This window comes from Manacus candei, unplaced genomic scaffold (assembly GCF_025592945.1).
Source record: "Manacus candei isolate 608988 ecotype Guabito, Panama unplaced genomic scaffold, ASM2559294v1 h1tg000107l, whole genome shotgun sequence".
Lineage (NCBI taxonomy): Eukaryota > Metazoa > Chordata > Aves > Passeriformes > Pipridae > Manacus > Manacus candei.
The window spans coordinates 217,282-235,973 of NW_026138155.1; the positions used below are offsets into that span (position 1 = coordinate 217,282).

General features: G+C 49.8%; 1 protein-coding gene across 4 annotated transcripts in view; it reads right to left on the minus strand.

The window, feature by feature from the left end:
• Window positions 1–18,692, minus strand: part of SEPTIN11 (septin 11) — a 55,265-nt gene that overhangs the window by 3,292 nt on the left and 33,281 nt on the right. For 2 of the 4 annotated variants that reach the window (XM_051769430.1, XM_051769429.1), the window contains 7 exons: window positions 17,663–17,849; window positions 15,816–15,977; window positions 14,067–14,163; window positions 12,974–13,142; window positions 9,553–9,685; window positions 8,925–9,112; window positions 105–233 (listed from right to left, as the gene is read on the minus strand). In XM_051769430.1, the coding sequence (XP_051625390.1) occupies window positions 105–233; window positions 8,925–9,112; window positions 9,553–9,685; window positions 12,974–13,142; window positions 14,067–14,163; window positions 15,816–15,977; window positions 17,663–17,849 (1,065 nt within the window). Of the gene's footprint in view, window positions 1–104; window positions 2,011–2,035; window positions 6,003–8,924; window positions 9,113–9,552; window positions 9,686–12,973; window positions 13,143–14,066; window positions 14,164–15,815; window positions 15,978–17,662; window positions 17,850–18,692 lie in introns of those variants that run through there. The other 2 variants (XM_051769431.1, XM_051769432.1) reach the window with 2 other exon arrangements.

Sequence of the window (18,692 nt, forward strand, 5' to 3'; positions counted from 1 at the left end):
CTGCAAGGGACCTCTAGAGGACATGTGCTGCCACCTCCTGCTCACAGTGGGGCTGATCCTCCCTCACACCTCTGCCTTTCCCTGGCCAAACTGAGCCATCTCACCTGGCAGCTGCTGCTCCATCCCATTTACCATTAGTGCCCTCCTCTAACTCCACTATGTCCTTCTGGAGACACGAAGTCCAGAGCTGCAAGCAGGACTCAAGGCACCAGCACAGCAAAACTCTTATAGAGCTGCAAAATAAAGGCAGTCTGTGTAAGTGTTGGTATTTGGTTTGTGCTTCTCTTCAGATTAAGCTTTAAAAAAATTCCCATCTGGAGTTCAGAAGCCACCAGGGAAAAAAGGATTTTACCCCTCTTCTAACCTTCTTGCCACAGCAGCACTACAGGTGGGTCACCCAGAGCTGAGCCCCTGCAGGGGATGAACCACCACCTCCCCCAGTCCAGCCCAGCACCTCCCAGGGGCAGAACAAATGCCCCAGAAACCATGGTCTCGAGAGCAACTTGCAGACTCCTACTCCCACATAAAGCCATCCTACAGTTTTTAAATATAACAAAAAAGTCCAAGGAATGAGAGAAACATAACAGTTGGAGAACTGCACAGCTTCCCAGATCTGGCCATCTCAAGGGAAGCGCTGGTGGCAGGAGAGCAGGTACCACCTGAGACCTCTGCAGGCTCTGGGTTTGGTACTAATGCAAATGCTGTCCCAAGCTACATTTGTGCAGATATTGATAGCCCTGCGCTCTGAGCAGTGGGCAGCAGGGCCAGTTACACACCAGGCAAATCAACACACCACACACACAAGGCCAAACACTTCACAACCTTTCTGACTGTATCTATAAAGTCACTTGGCCGGTTGCAAAGATTTCCAGGACGAGCAGTTTTCCTTCCACGCGGCTGGAGGGAGCCGACCCTCGTCACTGGAAAGTGCTGCAAAATATTGTGCTTCTGAAAAAAACCCCCAGCAGATTTCAGCAGAGCCTCCCAGCAGCCTGCACATCACACAGGGGAGAGGCCAAACCTAGACCATTTCCCGGTTAAAGGAGGGGAATTCCTTGATTAAGGTTCACAGATGCAAAGAGTCAGTCACTAGTATTCGGTTAAAAATAAAAGTGCATCACTCCACAGGAAAAAACATCCCAAGAAGCTCAGGCTGCCTCCTTCCCTCTCTGCCGAACCAGCTGGAGATCACTACACACCACGCTTACAGGCTTTGTTTTAACCTTCAACCAATCCTTTGGCACTTCTCAAGCTTTTTGACTGAATTCAATTTCAAATAAACAAGGTACAAAGTTTAACAACTTGCCCACATTCAGGACTGCTAAAAAAATAATTGCTAACTAGGCTTCATGAAAACAAAGCGAAGCCCTCGATCTAAGTACAAGTCAGTGCAGTTCGGCTGTACAAGAAAATCCTACTTTGCTACATCAGCCAGAAAATAAGGCCTTGGCTGTCCAGAACAGGCTCCATCAGCACCACAGGGTGCGGCATCCACCGTCCCCACTTCACACAGTGACATACAGAGAACATTCCCGGGTCCACAGACCGATTTCCAGGCGTGTCAGAGGAGCACAGGATGGCCCTGGGATGAAGCCGTGGTATCCAAAGCAGCCAGACTTGAGGCAGAAACGAAACCCTCACCCCCAGTCTGTCGCTATTTGTCATCAGCAACGTGTGCATATTATAGCAAAAGGTGAGTAAATGGGGAGGGAGGAAAGAAATCCAACTACCCCAGTGCAACGTGGGCCATTCTGGCCGTTACCTCTGGCAGCCCGGGAAGCCTGGACGCTGTCGGAGCCGCGCTGGGAGCGACAGATCCCGCACAGACACACAGCACAGCGCACGGGAGGGAACAAGAGGGAAGGAGAGGAGGGCGGACGAGATGGAGGAATGAGATGGCTCTTCTCCTGGCAGGGCTGCCCGTAGCCGCAGGCTCTTCCAGTGCCCGACAGCCCACCGGGAGAGGGGGTGTGGGGGCTTTGGCAAGGTGGCGGTTACATAAAGAAGAAGCTACAGAAAAAGAGAAAAAACAGAAGAGAAAAGAAACAGAGGTTCAGAATTGAAATGAAGGGGTGAGAGAGGGGGGGATAAAGGAGGAACAACATTTTAAAGTAAGTCATGAAGGAGGGAGTGCGCTGGGGAGGTGCCACACACACCAACTCCACCGGGGATGCCTGAGCTCCCCAAGACACCGGCTGAGGCAGGGAACACCCACACAACACCACAAGAAGGGACTGACAAACACCGGCAAGAGCCCACAGAGGCACCTCAAAGGCACAGAACGACCTGCTGGGAAGGCAGAGGGTGACAGGTGACCCTCCTGTCACACTGTTACACAGCAAACGTCACAAAGGCCACGCAAAGACCAAAGCTTTGGGTAAAAATATATTTCCTCTCCCCACTTCAAGTGTTGGCACTATTTGGATCTGTAACCTGAAGCATATACAAGAAATAACTTGAGCTTATGCTCTAAGGTTATTATTCCATCTGTAATTCCAAAACTGAAATACTTTCACATCAAATAAAGTGACAATATCTAACAGATGCATACATATCACTTGCATTAACACTGTATGTCGGTTACACAATTATTTAGTTACAAACATGGGTTATTTTCCAATAGCAAGGTAATAAAGTCCTACATCTATGGTTTAAGGCAATCAGGATATTAAAAATGTATACAAATACAAGATTTCTACCGCTGTTCACAGCTTTATTTTCCGTGAATTAAAAAAACCCCTTCATATTTGTACAGCTCCTTGCTGGATATCACACACTGCAAACGCAACCTGGGCCCCCGGAGAAGGGACATCCCCCCCCCTTCCAAAACCTCCGAAGGGCAAAGGGAACTGGAGCCAAATGGACAGATCTGATGTGATCACACACAAAAAGACACTTCCATCTGCACTTGGACGGTTTAGGAGAAGCAGAACAAGAGCTGCCTGGAGAAACACCGCTCGTGGTAAACACAGACAGGTTTCCAAAGAGACACTGATCTCCCTGGTGGGATTTCAGGCTGGCTGTGACAAGGAGCCCAGGGTGGGTGCCAGGCACTACTGTCCCCGCTCCCAGAGAGCCACGTGCCACAGGAGATGCAAGACAATGCATTTAATGACCACGAGCTCAAAGGGATCCTTCCCACTTAACTGCCCTCCCAGAAAGGAACTGTGCAAACCCTGGATGGTTCTGGGGGAGCAAATCCTCATCCGCCTCCTCCTTTTCATCTGCCTGCCAGACCCAGGGGTGCCCAACCTGCACAGAGCAGTCACAGCCCCCCTCAGCAACCTGACTGTGTTTTTCCATCCCGGGGGTTTGTTTCATGCCCTGGGAACACCACCATCCCAGAAAAGGCACATTTCAGTGTGCTTTCCTGCTCCTTTACATGGGACTGAGGTTGGAAACGCAGTCAGGAGCACGCAGCATCATCAGCTCGTTATCATGGCTGTCTAATCATGTTCCATGCAGCAGGGCCTCCCAAGCAAGGCTTTGCCCAACCATGTGTCCAGCTTCTGGCATGCAGGGAAGCTGCCCAGGGTTGCTCTAGGCACCCAACAGGAGATGGATGTTGTGCTCCCTACAGCTTCTCTACAACAGCTCAGCACAAGCAGCCTGCAGTTTTAGGGGGTTTTAGCCATGCCACTTGTAAGGAAGTGGACTTAATCTCTCAGAAAAGTACAACTGGTTTCCTGTCAGGAGCGAGGCAGGAAGGTGAGTCTCTTGCTGCTGTACTTACATGCAAAGGTGAAAGTACATCCAGCCAGCCCTGAGTGTATCACTCACTCCATGCACACCAGGGGCTACTGTGAAAAAAGGCATTAGAAAGAAAAGCAAGAAGTGCAGCAGTGACAAGCTAAACATGGCCCAGGGGTTTAAGGTGAAAAAAAGAAGTCATTATCATCTCCTGTGGTGAAAACCAAAACAATACCTTGGACATCTGCAAGCTTGTGGTTTATTCCCACTTTCTCCAACACAGCTTGCTTTTTGCTGGAGAAAGAAACTCAACCCAAAAGTCATTAATGCACTTGGCCACTGCTTTCTGTCAAAAAGCAAAAGCTCAACTCAGCTGATTTCCCCTGCTAAACATCCCTTGAAGGGCTGTTAAATGAAGCAGTACAAATAAATGTTAAAATTAAGTTTTCAACTTGGCACAAAACACTGGTAATTAAAAAGAGGACATGCACAGAGACAGCTGAAGTGAAGCATATTGCCACGAGCGCTCGGTGATGGGCATGTGATTGGACTGTAAAAAACTCATGCAAACAACCCAAGCTTCTTCCTTCATAACTCAAGATTTTAAAGCTGGGTTTGCCAGAAGCCACAAGAATCAGAATTTCATTTTTCCAAACAACCCTGCAGCAAACCTATTTAACATGGCAAAAAGTGCACTGTTGGCAAGACCAGAAGGTCAAAAAAATAAAACAAAAAAAAAAAAGAAAAGAAAGGGATAAAAGGGTCAACCATTTTATTTCCAGCTTACTTATCCACTTTTCTGTTTTGTCCAAGACACGGCATTTAGATATCCTCTTCCCAAAGCCATGTTTAAGCAGTGAGGGTTAAAAGCAAGACAACCCATAAGCTAACCCCCCCCAGCACACTTCTCAACAGCAACACTTGAGGAATAAGTAACAAAAACAAGTGATAATTCTGCCCTTTTTTTTCCCCTGGAGAAATTCCATCCAGAAACAAGCAAAGAGCTGCAGTGTGTGAGACTCAGGTGGGAGGAGTTATGTGTAGGAGTGCTTTAAAGAAAGGAAAAGAGACTCCCCAGCCAGGAGCAGAGCAAGTGCTGGCTGTGCATGAGCAGGAGAGAAAGGAACCCAGGAGTCATAGGATAAGCATGGCTCGCCACTTCTGGGGAAGGAAGGGAAAGACTCTGTCCAAAACCAATGGCATAGAAAATACACATTAAACAGATCCCCTTCCACCCTGCACTGGCCCAGAGCAAGGCCTGGCTTATCCTACATGTCCTTGGCACGTTCAAGGGACACCTGAATGGGACACTGCCCCTGGTGCAGGAGGGCTGGTGGGGAGCACAGAGTGTGTGTCTGGGTACCTTCTCTCCCTTGACCTGGAATTGTGGATCCCACTGCAGGTCTGTATTTAACCGTGTGCAGGAACGCTCCTGGAGGCTCTAAGAGGATGTTGAAGGCTCTATGTCCCCCCCCTGCCCAAGCATTTGGTTCCACAAGGGCTGCTAACCCGCTGGAAACCAGGGAGGATTTTAAGGGAGGTTCCAAAGGTTTCAAGCAAGTACTGCAGGGACAGCGGTGCTGGGAACGCTCCTGCCCCCGGGCACCCTCAGCTGCTGCGCTCAACTGGAAGGGTGGCTGTGAAAAACAGGCCAGCACAGGACAACAAACCCGAGCCACGGTCAGGTCAGACAACAAAAACAGCAACTAAAACACATTATCATGCAAATGTCATGGCATGCAGGGTCAGTTACACTGGGTTATCTACACACACCCCCCTCCCTCTCCCCAGCAGCTACTGCTGGAACACATCAGCTACTCCAGGAATATGGGCCAGGCTAAACTCCAGGTTTAGCCACGCCATGGGCTGGCTGTGACATTCCTACAGCAGCGATTCCCTGGGGCAGGTTTCTTTGGGTCCAGGGGCTCCCTCAGCACAGGTTACTGCAGCACTGAGGACACCTGAGCCGGTCAGCCCTGCTCACCCGAGCTGCTGACACCCAGCCCTGACTCTTGGTTAAACTGGGGGCCAAAACTGATTTACAGCTGATGGTTTTGGTGACAAAAACACATGGGTATCGTTACCTTATCCCTCCACCCGCCCCTGAACTTCCAGTTGCATACAGTCCTGTACCCATCCCTCTTCCTTCTTGTTCCCCCTATGTTATTAGATGAGTTAATAGTTATTCATGTTAAAAAATGAAAAAAGAAAACCAAAAAAGAAAAAGAAAACAGATGGCAGAGACACATTACTGCAAAAGCAGGTGAATGCAGGAACATCCTTGGCTCGACAGGCTTTATGTGAAGCTTGCACTGCAAGTTAAAAAAAGAACAAAAAACAAAAAAGTTAGCACTAATTGAACTCAAAATGAAAAAAAAAAATAATAAAAGAAAGCCAGGAGAGCCAACACCAGCAACTCGCTCCGGTGGGTGGGCATGCACACGGATTATGGAATTACAAAGGAACTCAACCTCAAGGCCAGGCTCTACTCCAGCCTATGACAAGCAAACGTAGAAAGAAAAACCAAGGGGGCAGAACTACTGACCAACCAACCATGTAAGCTGGGCCAGAGCAGCCATGGTGGACTGAAAACTTACATAGAAAGGAACTTGAAAATAAAAACCCAAGTCTTACATTTGGTTTTCAGAAATAGGTTGAAATAAACCGAAACAGCCCCCAAACAGATGGTCCCAGCTCCTGGGGGCTGAGGACGAGCAGTAACACAGCGGTACATGCTGAGGCATGTGGCCATCTCCCAAACAGCAGGCAAGCACCACAAGGCTGTTGGTTGCTCTGATCTGGGCTATTGCCAGGAACTGCCTCCAGGCTGTACAGGTTTGAAGCACAGCCCCATCCCAAAATTACAGCAGGGGCTTGGTGAGTATGCTCAGCCTCACATTCAAGTGATCTCTAGAGTACACCTCTCCAGTCACCCCTGAAGTGTCTGGGGTATGCAGATGTGCTGTCCCCAGAACAGCACACTGCTGCCATCAGGCCCGGGCCCCAACAATTCCAGATTAAGAATGAGTACAAGCTAGGGAATTCCTGGAGGAATTGCCTGGAAATCAGGAAGGCCAAGCTCTCCCTCAGGGAGTCAGGCCAGCAGCAGATTTCATCCTGAGCCTTCCCTCCAGCATGCACAGCACAGTGGAAAGTCTCTGTTCTCCAAGTTGGAGAAATCTGATCCCACCTTGAGGAAAAAAAGCACTCCTGTGATTTACTTTCTGGGGAGGCTACAAGCGTCAGGCATGGCAAGGACTTCCTCTGGCAACTGCACAAGAAGCACCACAGGCCATGTCAGCAGAGAGAGAGAGAGAGAGAGAGGATGGAAGCCTTTAACCACACAACCTCCAGCTGCTCATTAGAGTGCAAGGAGAAACTCAAAGCCTTTGGAAACCCAAGGTGTGCTACAGGGCAGAAGTGTCAGCACTTCCCTTGAAAGCCTCCGTTAGTAACTGCAACACTAAAGAACAATGGCAACAGGTACAGCACCTGGTGTGGAGCACAAAGGACACACTAAAACACGGGGATGTTCCTCAGGGCGGGGTGTCTGTGAATGCATCAGCAAAGCAGAACCTGCATTGGTCACAGTTGCTGGAAACATCCCTGTCTCACCCACGACACTGTGCACGTGCCAGCCAACCTCCCAGGAGCAAAGAGCAGCTACACAAAGAGACAGAACTCCCCAGACCATCCTGCACTGCACTGGTCTCGGATCTAAGATGAAAAATCTCACTGCAGAATTCTTAAAAACATTAAGCTACCAACTCTGTAAAGAGATAAGAAAGAGGGCCTTCAAAACTTCCTATTCTTTCTAGAGAACACATCACCATGTCTGGATTCTCAGGTGAGAGAAGACAGGGGTTTCAGCCTATCCTGCTTTACAGCCACAGCTGCAGGAGGGTGTTTCAGCACACCTGGACCCGACAGGTCCGTAAGGATTCCTAGCCAAGCAGAGCATGCAGCACACAGCACTCCTTGTATTCCAGCAGGTGCCCAGGGCCAGGCTCTCAGCCAGCATCGAGCAGCAGGGCTCCACAGGAGCTACATCAATTGACCTCAGCTGAGGAACCAGCCCCAGGCCCTCCCCACCTTCCCCGGGGCAGAAGCGACAACCGCTGGGCACCGACCCAGCAGCAGGACAGGGGACATGCAGCGAGGGTGAAGTGCCAAGCTGTACAAACACACCAGTCCAGCTGCAGGGCGAGTGCCCCTCCCGGGCTCGAGCTCTCACACAGCTCACACCAGGCTTCAGCTCCCAGCTTAGCGAGGCAGACACAGCTGTCTGTGCCACATCCCCACTGGCATTTGGTTCTTCCAGCATTAATTGGAAGGAACACCCCCCTGCTCTCTCGGCCAGTAAAAGCAGTGTGGAACTGTCATTTTTGTGTGTGGGTTAACCGAGTGTTTTCCAGGGAGATTTGCTGCACCCCCCCTCGACAGCTTTCCCAGCGGCAGGTACCAACTAGCACCGTTAGCACAGATGGCCCAGGAAGGACTTGCATGAGCACCTTCTTACTAGGAATGGGCAAAGCCAACAGAGGGTACAGGGTTACACTCCTAGGATACGGATATAAAATAGTAAAAAACAGTGCCATGATCTTTCTAAAAGGTAAGGGTTTCTTAGCTTATTATGTCAACTCCATACAACCACAAATGCCATTTAACTGCAATTACGGTACCATAGTAGTTTGTTTTTTAAAAAAAAAAAAAATAACCAAAGCTTCTTGTCTTTAAAGCAAGCTTCCAAGTAATCACTTTTGGCACTAGCATTTCCCATGTAAAAACAACATGGTGGTTTTGGTTTCTAAGCTACTTCTACTTACAACTACAACCTTAAGGAATGGGAACTGGAGACCACCGGTGAAAGAAAGGACAGGTAGTGACTCCCTTAATAATTTTGGCTCAGGCAGATAAATCTGAGTCCAGAACATCTCACAGCTGTTCCAGAAGATGCTGGAGAGATCACAAGTCAAACCTCCACCATCCGATTGCTCTCCCACACCAGTCAGACTTCAACTTAAAATCTGAAGGTACTCTTCTGGAGAAAAATTAAGATCGTGTCCCTGGCCCACCCTTTAGAAAAAAATATTTTATTTGATCAGGCTGATAAAAGCCCTGTTTCCAGTCTGGTGATGGGAAAAAGCAAATACAGACATGCAGCAAGAAAGAAAAAAAACAACCTCCCCAAACTGTAACAAACCCTACAAAGGATGTGGGTGACATCCGCTTACTTTTTCTTGTCCTTGTCTTTCTTGGTTTGTTGGGAACCTGCCTGCTGAGCCTGTGACTGTAACAGCTGAGCTGCCGCCTTCTTCTTCTGGAAGTTGTTCAGCTCTTCCTCGAGTTCCTTCTTTTTGTCTTCCACTTTCTTCTTCTCTTCTTGGTGAGTCCTCTTTAGATGGTCAAACTTTTCGTGAAGCTGCCAGGACAGAGACAATGAGAACTGGATGGGAAGAGAGGCACGTTCCACCCCCATTCCTGGTAAGGATGCCTGCAGTGTTCCTGCTGGCACTGAGCCTCCCTGCATTAACAGCCAGTCACTGGCCTGTCCCTGCCTGACTTGTCCTGCAGTCAACACACACTTGCACACACGGAGGGTGACAATTTCTGTTGTTGTAGGAACACAACAGGTCTCTGGACGCTTCCAAACTCCCACATTCCATCCCCCACCGCTTTGTACCGACTGGACTCCATCCTGCTTGTGCCAAGCAAGAAGACAGCCATTGAGGGCCATACTTTTCTCTGTACCACATGCTCCTCTGCAAGGCACGAGGAGCAGCTCCCTCCCCTAGCAGGACATGTTCTGGAAAAGCCCCAGCCTAAACCCTCACAGAGTCCCCCGAGTTACAACAGACTCACATCTTTCTCCGCTTCCTTCAGCTCTGCTTCCTTCTCCTTCACTCGCATGACAAACATCTGCCTCATTTCATCCTCCTTCTTCTGGAGTTCGCCCAGGAATTCATTCCTCTTTGCTTCATACGTCTCTTGGAGACTGTTGGAAACACACAGAACCCCGTCAGAGCCGTGCTTCACGCACAGCCACGAGCTCCCAGCCTTTGGTGACCTTACACTTGGGTTGTCTCCTCACAGAACATCATCAGAGGTCCCCGAGTACCACAGAGGCACGATCCCCTCCACCGAACCCCGCCCCAGCTCGCTAGGTGGCAGCAGTGGGAGACAAATGGGAAAGGAACCGCCGAGCTCCGTGACCAGGATCCTGCACATCGCTGAGCAGGCAGGATGACCGTCCTCCAAAAGCAGCAAAGCAGCAGCCACTATGTAAGCGCCTACACCAACCCCCGATGCCCACAGGGCTTGTGATCCGCCTGAGTCACAGCCCCTCCCTTCTCCCACTGTTTGTGCCGAGTCTCGTCATTCCAAGTGCAGGATTTGTGGAGCAGGCACAGTGTGAAATCTGGCTTCGTGTAGTTCTTTAATCTCGACGCTGACACACAGCAAAACTCATTTTCACTACTCACTGCTAATGGATTTGGATCAGGGGCTTGATTATATAAAGTCACCTCGGGAGACCTCTCTTTCTCCTTTGGCCTTTCTGAACAAGCATCAGCCCCCTCCTCCAAATAACCACATAACTGGATTTCCTCCTTCCTTCATCCCCCCTCTACTCCTTGGCATTCCTTTATTTCCCCAGCACTGAGATAGGCAGCACAGATTTGGGACATAAAATATGCTGTCCATGCACCTCTGAGATTTTCAGAGCCTGTCAGGAACTCTGGACACCAAATTCCTCTTTATTTTATTCCTTAAATGGATTTGGATAGCCCAGTTGTAACGATAGTGTGGGAATGATAACTATTTCCCCCAAGAGGCTTTTCTGAAAATGCATTTTTTAAATGAAAACTCCACTGATAACACACAGACACACTGTATCCATGTGCCCAGGGAACACATTAACCACTGGACCAGGGGAAAATCCTAATTCCAATGAAGTCAAGTTTCTGTCTTTCCTGGCAGTGTTGGGTTTTTTGGTGGCTTTTTGTTGCTTTTCTTTGGGGGGTGGGATATTGAACTGGGGAACAGAACTTGACAGATTATCCCAAGTGTTTAATTCTGCTAATTAACAGGCACTTCAGTTGCCTCCTAAAATACTCTCCAGACAGGATGCCCAGAGCTCTTCTGGCAGAGCACTGGCCACCCTGGAGGGATCACACCATTCCAGATGACCACAGCAGCTTCCCACACATGGAAGCAAAAATACTGATTCTAAAAATTACAAAAATCCTTTCATGGGAGAGAAGGGCAAGAGCCATCTTTGGTTCTTCACTAAATCCAGAACCAGATCTCTCACAGCAGAAGGGGATCCGGAGACTTGAATCAAAACCTCCCTAGAATTCAGTCTTGGATTTAATACTCTGACTGTGGACACAAATGTAAATTCCTAAGCCCTTCCGAAGGATCTGGCTAGAGTCTAGGAAAACCCAGAGGGCAGGTGAGCCTCTGCTGCTCAGTGAGCACAAACTGAATCTGCAATTAGTGACACGCTGTACTAGGGAGCAGCAGAGCCTTACAGACCAAACCAGAAAGCTCTGCCCACTGTTCATCCCATCCTGTATTGCAAATGTCCCTTGCAAAGCTCATTCCCAAAACCACAATGCCGGGTGATGGACAAGCAGGAAAAGGCTGCCAGGAGCCAGGGGTGCAGGGGCTTCCTGTTAAATTGTCCCAGGTTCAAAGCTTCATTCTCTGCTGCAGTGACTCCGAGTTCAGAGGAGACAAGTTCTCAGAGAAACTGGCCGGGCAACTCCCAGGCTGCATGTGAAAAAAACAATTACAGCCCCAAGGAATAACAGTCCAAACCAACTGGGATCCCTGCAGCTTCTCACAGACAAAGATGACAAGGGAATTAGCTTTTTAAGTACACAAACATATGAGCCCAGATTACAAGAGTAACTCGATTCCCCAGCACACCCACACACACGGAGGGATGCCCTGGCAAATAATATTCTTTGAAAAAAGATGTGTTTTGAAAAGGTTAACCAGAGCAGCAGAGAAACCAGCCCACAGCACAAGGGTCTCTGTGCAGAGGACCCCATTTCATGGAGCAGATGCCTGTGGGGATCCTGGTGCTGCTCCCTCCTCACCTCCTGCAGCTGGGCCAAGCAGGGGGGGTTCTGCCAGCAAGGTGGGGGTCTCAACCATCACCAATCCCCCTCTTCCACACCTCACACAAGCGCCTACACAGCACCAATGGTTTGCTGGGCTCTTCTGCCCTGCTGCCCCTGAGATCTTCCAAAGGCTCCCTGCTCCTGGCTGATGCAAGCTGGCCGAGGAGCAGCAGCCCCTGTGGCTCCCCGGGCCCCAGTGCAGGGAAAGGCATCCTTTTGATCCCTGAGCTCAGAGAGAACATCTTCCTCATATCAGACATACATCAGCCTTGGCCAAACAGCTTGGGATCGTGGGGTTTGTTTGTTTATGGGAGGGAAAAGGCACCCAGAGGGAACTGCTCTGAACTAGCACGTACCAGATGGAGAAATGCTGTACATTTTCATTTCCTTTCTACTTATAGCTTGGTCAAAAAGAGGCCTCGTGTACAGGAAGCAATGGAAATTCCTCAGATTCCTCAAAAGGAAGGGCTCAGCCCATCTTAAGCCCTTGCTCTCCAGAAAGGAAATCCAATAAAGCTTCACACTTGGGCTTAGTAACAGAACTGGGCTTGACTGATTCCAGCAGAGTATCTGTGCTGCAGAAGAAATGCAGCTGCATCAACTCAGCCTGTCAAATAAAACCCCAAACTAGTGCCGATCCCTGACACTCACGGGTGTTATGGGGGTAAAACCCCCCACTGATGCACTTGAATTCTGACTGGGGTAGAGAGGAGCGTGGGATGCTGCTAAGGCAGAGGGTGCAATTATTGGGGAAAAGTTGGGGAGGAATGGGAAACAGGAAATGAGAGGAGAAAACAAACACTCCCTCCCGAATTCCCACACAGCTGTTGTCCCTGGCTGATGACTTGGGCTTCAGACCAATAAAGCTGTCTGACAGAATAAACTATGTGTGCAGTAACCAGCCAAACCTCAAGCATGAGACCATGGCTCCCTCTTCACAGCTCACCTTGGAGCAGCTGTGAAGAGCTGTCGGAGGGTCAGGGAGCGCTGACCCCAGGATCTCCCCTCCGGTGAGCCGCTACACCTCAGCGCACGAGTCACCCTCCCGCGTTTTCCCTGACACGGATGCCCCTTCCCTGCCCGGGAAGTGCCCAGCCCCGAGCTGCAGCACAGCAGGTGGCTGCAAAGCACAGCAGTGTCCTACAGGGCCCCACCTGAAAGGTTTGCTGTCCGGATCCGTGTCCTTGAATCCCATCTCCTCCAGCTTGCAGCGCCGGTACAGCTCGTAGTGCCGGGTGTGCGTCTGCTCTCTCAGGTCCTCCATGTTCACTCGGATCAGCATCTCCCGCAGCTTCACAAAGTCACAGTGATTTTCATTTTCAACTGCCAAGACAACAGAGCATCCACAGAGATGTTACACCCAGGGGCTGGGTCCCCCCTTTCCCTGCATCTGGGCCCCAGTTCAGCAAGCCCCGAGTTCTCCAGGCACACAGGCAGAACTCCAGGTCAGCCTGCACCAAAATGCCTTGATGGCCTGGGGGTGAAACTACCCCACGCCAACACGGGCATGATTTCAAGGCCTTCCCCTGGATTTGAAAAATCTCCCTGCTGCCCATCTGTCACAGAGCTCCCGTCCCTCTGTGCATTTTTGCACTAGCAAGGTGATGATCCACTTGCACGCAGGATTTCACTTCCCACTCAGACCCACTCTAAATCCTAGCACTCGCAGGGGCCCAAGCAGGCAATGCCTAAACTAAATCTCTTAAACCATCTAGGTTCCAGTTTCCTGGGAACAGCAAGAACCCAGCAGGATGTGTTGAGTCCAAGACTTCCCAAACGTATCAACTTCTTTCCTAACTGTTTTTCCCAGTACTATCCTCTAGTGTATACAGTTGAAGACAGTAAGTCTGAAGCTGCTTCAGGGCCAGCCTGTACTATTGAGAATTTGGAGAGTATTGCAGAATTGCCCTGTGAATGTTCCCCTGCAGCTCCCTGGGCCATTATCCAGTGGGACATACAGCTGAAGCCACAAGCAGACTGTCACCATCTCAATCCTGTACTTCTCAGTGCTGGTTGGGAAGTGAGGATCAGCCCTATCTATCTTTGGCAGCTTCAGTACAGCCTGGGTTGCAAACAGTGCCCTGGCCAAACTCTGCTCTCCTGCAGGAAAGAGCTTTTGGCTCCATGTCCAGATCTGGGCTGTGCTTTCTCAAGCCAGGTTCTGACAAGGACCATCCAGAGATCAGCGTGCCTTTGATCGGAACGGGACAGGACGACAAGGCCTTTTCTGTGCCTTTGGTAACATACCCTGCACGACACCCCAGGGGTACTGCCTGGCTTTGGCCATCTTGTTGCCAATCTTCACTTCTTCGGTGCTGCCAACAACAGCAAAAGGAAGGTGGACCTATGAAAGGAAAGGGACAATGAGGTTGGGGATTTCCTTCGCTGCCTTGCCAGGGATTGTTCCTCAAGAAAGCTGTTTACTGTGGCAGCTCTGCTAGATCTAAGTTGCTTCAACGCCTTTGCAATTCATCTGGTGTTTTAGGGAGAGCAACAGGACAATCTGGATGAGAAACCTGATCAGAATTAAAGCCCAAAATTCTGATGTCCTAAGAATACCAGAGACATACATATTTTCCATGTAATTACAGAGCATGACTATCTTAAGCCCAGAACAAGTCTCACAAACTGGAAGTGAATTTGAACACTGAGGAGACAGAACTGTGAAACAATAAAAAAAAGAAAACAAAGTACATTCTCCCAAGGAAAATTTCAGGGGGGTTCTGCTGCTACAAAGAACTGCTAATGCTTCCTCTTAAAAAGAGCAAAGCTGTGAGCAAGGGGAAGAGCAGAGTCAACCCAGCCCTGGGCTGACATGTCTGAGTCATGTAGCTCTGCTCCGTCCCAGTCTCCCCATGGGTGTGGTGGCGACAATCTGGGATCTACTCCCAGAAATGTGGCTGCTGCCAGCAGGGAGCTGGCCAGCCCAGGCCCATGGAGCTCTCCCTGCCTTAACAGCATCCAACAGGGCTGGGCACAAGCTCCGGGAGCTGTGTCGGCCAAGCCGTGTCACAGGCTGGGTGGGTGGGGAAGATGGCAGGGCAGAGGAGATGGGATTAACTGGCAAAGGAGCTTCCCAACAGCCAGGTTGCACCAGAGGAAAGCAAAACACTGCACATGATGCACCCTGGTAGAGCCACGACCCTTCTCTGTGCCAGCTTCTCCCTGCTCAGAACACAACACACACAGGGAAGACAGGCAACAGGCACCTTTGGAGAAGGTCTAATATCCAGCTGGATGGGATAATTGCCCATCTACAAGCAGTTGTGCAAGGAAACTCAGAAAAGCCTTCAAGTAGTAAGGAAATGGCTTCATCTGAGTGCACTCACCTTAGGGCTGGTACATCCTCTTGGGTGTTATGTGCCCCTCTAAAACCACCTAAAATGCCCAGATAATACTGCATGTCACTGCCAGCAACCTCAAGCTCAGGTTCTTCCCCTTGCAACCCAAGTTAGGACTATGGAAAACAGTGGTTTCACCCGTAAACTCCACTAAAATGTTTGATCTACCCTAGCCCTGCGTGCCCTCAAATCCCACCCTCCGCTAGAGGAAGGGGAAGGAGGTGAAAGCCAAGCTGCTGATGGCCACCAGTCCTATGGAGAGCTGGAACATCACCAACGGTGCCCTGCTCTCTGCGGAAACCGAAACAAAGGCAGCAGTGAATCACCCCCCACTGAGCAACAAGTGGTCGTTTGGGACAGGAAACCCAAACCTCAGCTCCCTGCCCTGACTGTGCTGGGGCCCTGCCTCCCATCCTTTTCCTTTCCTGAGATGGGAACGCTGCAACTGGGGAAGGATATGAAAAACGCTCAGAGAGGACTCGTTTGGCAGACAATAAAGCGGATCAGGCCAGGTATCTTCAGCCCCAAAGCCCTTTTGGCCAGCCTGGTGTCTGTGCTTAGACTGCAGTTTTAAAGCCAAATAAAATACAGCACAACCATCAAGGATGGGCCCCCACCAAGGGGGAAGCCCCCAGGGAACCCCCAGGTGACATACGCTCATGGTGGCGTTGATCTCGGCCACCGTCTCTTCGTCCGTGGGGAACTGGTAGATCTGGACGCCGTTGCTGACCAGCTCACTCATGATTTTACTCTTGAACTTGTGCAGCTCGTTCTTTGCAATGGTGTCAGCCTTGGCAATGATGGGGATGATGTTCACCTGCAGGACACAGACAGCATCTCCACATACAGCACTGCACAGGTTGTGTCACCGGGAGAGGACAGAGCAGGACACGCAGGGACAGCGCTAACAGTGCCACCAGCCAGCACCCCCAGCAGATGACCTTTCTCGGGGCTGCTGCTGCCAGCATCACCTCAGACAGGATTTCCAGGCAGCAGTGATGATGGCCTTAAAAAGAAGTCAAATGCAATTTGGCAACATGCTATTTCCTGTCCTGTCGTATTCCCCTCCTCGCCCGAATTGGCTGGACAGGAAATGCTGTCACAGATTATCACAAACTGTTCCAAAAAAGAAAAAAAAGGAAATGACCATCTAGGCACATCTCCTCGCACTGCAGCAGGCTGGATTACTGCAGGAGCCTCCCTGGGACAAGAGCCTGTCACAGGTGTTTGCTCGGGGGCTGCCATCAGGGACACTCGGGTGGCAGCAGTGCTGCTGTCACCCCACGGGAGGTGGAAGCAGATGGTCCCTATCCAACCCTGTGACACACAGGACAGGGGCTGGCAGTAGCACAGCCACACTTCCCCCACCTGTGTGCCCTCACATGCCCCCAGACACGGCTGTACTGCAGTAGCAGGGCTCATTCCTCCCTACACAGCTCTGAGATGAAAGATCAGTTACTGAAACTCTTCCCTAGACAGGCTGTTGGCAAGGATAAGGACCCTGTCTTTTTTCCTTTCTCGTCCCTCCAGAGGGACAGTTTCTGCTTTTGATCATGCAGGATTTGCTTCTCCATGCAACAGCAGACAGAAATCATAAGGAGGCTAACAGTGGTATTGACTTATATAAAGGGATTTTAAGTACAGCACTTGAAAATCCTCTTCTATTACATCACTTGATTCTGTTTGGAGGATGGTCTGGAGATATTAAATCTCCCTGGGCCAAAAGACAGAACGCAAATGCCAATTAGGGTAAATCTCCATAACCCTATTTTCAGTTGAATAGGGCAGGGAACCTTCATCGCCACATAAAACCCAATCGATAGGCCCCTCCAGGAAATAAAGAGCCACTGCCACCAGTGATCTGCAGAATCAGGATCCAACGAGCCAAAGGTGCATGGTGGACAGATTTAAATTGCTTAATCATGATGTAAAGAAGCACAGACAAAGCTTAGTTTAAGTACTCAGGCTTTACATTTGTACCTCAGTTATTTTTCTCAGAAAAGAGGTGAAACCTTTAAACCGTGGTTTAAACCAAGCCTTTGAGGGTAACTGAGAAGCAGATGCCAAGTAACATATTTATTCAGATCCCTGTTTATGAAATTACAGTTAGAACACCACTAACATGTGCCACAGAAGATCAAATCACTGTTTGTGTCTATCTGGATGTGGTCAGAGCAAACAGACACAGCACTTCCATTTGGTTTTCACTGATTAGTAAGACGACCTGAATTGTCTTTATTGACTTTATAGCTTAGCTGGGGAGCACAGGGCCAAGCTCCCTACCCGAGGCAGGGATGGGAGAGGGGAGGAGTCCAAACTCTTAATAAATCTCTGAGCATGTGAAGCAGAACAATGACTCACTGTAGCAGCTTGCACCAGGTACACTTTTCACACAGCCCCTCTGCAATTCTCCAGTGCTAAAAACACACATTATTTCCTGGTGGCAAGACAATAAAAGCACTAGTAGGGCCATGTGAGGGTCGTAACACAGGCAGCAAGTACCTTACTGTCCAGTTTCTTCATGGTGACCAGGTCCAGGGACTTGAGCGAGTGCCCGGTGGGCGCAATGAAGTAGAGGCAGGCGTGGATCCGGGTGTCGTGGTAGTTGAACAGGGACCGTTTGATCTTCAGCTCTTCTTGCAAGTAGGCTTCAAACTGTGCATCGATGTATTCTACTATGGGCTTGTAGCTGGAGAGAGGTGAGGCACAGAGAAATTGGGAATTGGCTACTGGGACAACACTGGGCACTGGTGGACACTCAGGCAGCCTCATGGGTGCTCTGGACCTTACGGGACAAGCTCGGCTTGTTAAGACCCTTCCCCAGCAACCTCCAGTCCCTCCTAACAAGTTGTGTTTCCACGAGTGCACAGGTAAAGCATAATGGACATGACAGCAAGATAATGTGGTAGAGATCCTGGATTTTAGGTGCATGGAAACCACACAAGATTGCTACCCTGAAAAACAAAGTATTTGTACATCTCCAATTGAAGTCTGAGCTCTGTCAATCTCACTGAAAAATCTTAAAAGAGGGAAGGGAGACTGACAAGAGGATAAAAAGGGCTTTTCCGGAATTGAAGCCTGTGAGCAAAGCTCAGAAGACAACTGGGCTCGTGGACTTTGAGGGGACCATTTTGCTGAAGAGAAAAAACCTTGTGCATTGTAACGTACCCTCTGGAAAGAACCAGTTTGGCATGAAAACAAATGTATAGCTTTGCATCCCACGCTACAGGTGATTTTCACTTTCTCCCCAAAAAGGGAGCTGTACTTCTGGAAAAAAATAACTTTTCCATTTGTCCCCCCTCCACCAAGGGCAGCCTCATGGATACCACTATGTGGGTTTATAACACGACTGCTGCTCTGATTTCTTGGCTTCTGGAAATTTTGTCTCTGACCATGGAAGCCCAAAAACCTCAGAGACATGTTGCAAAGAAAGCAGTAGGGCCTTATGCTGGGAGAAATATTACAGAGCAGCATCACTTCCTGGATCAGGAAACACCCCCAGGAACAGCGAGGGACCTACTGAGCCCCCAGT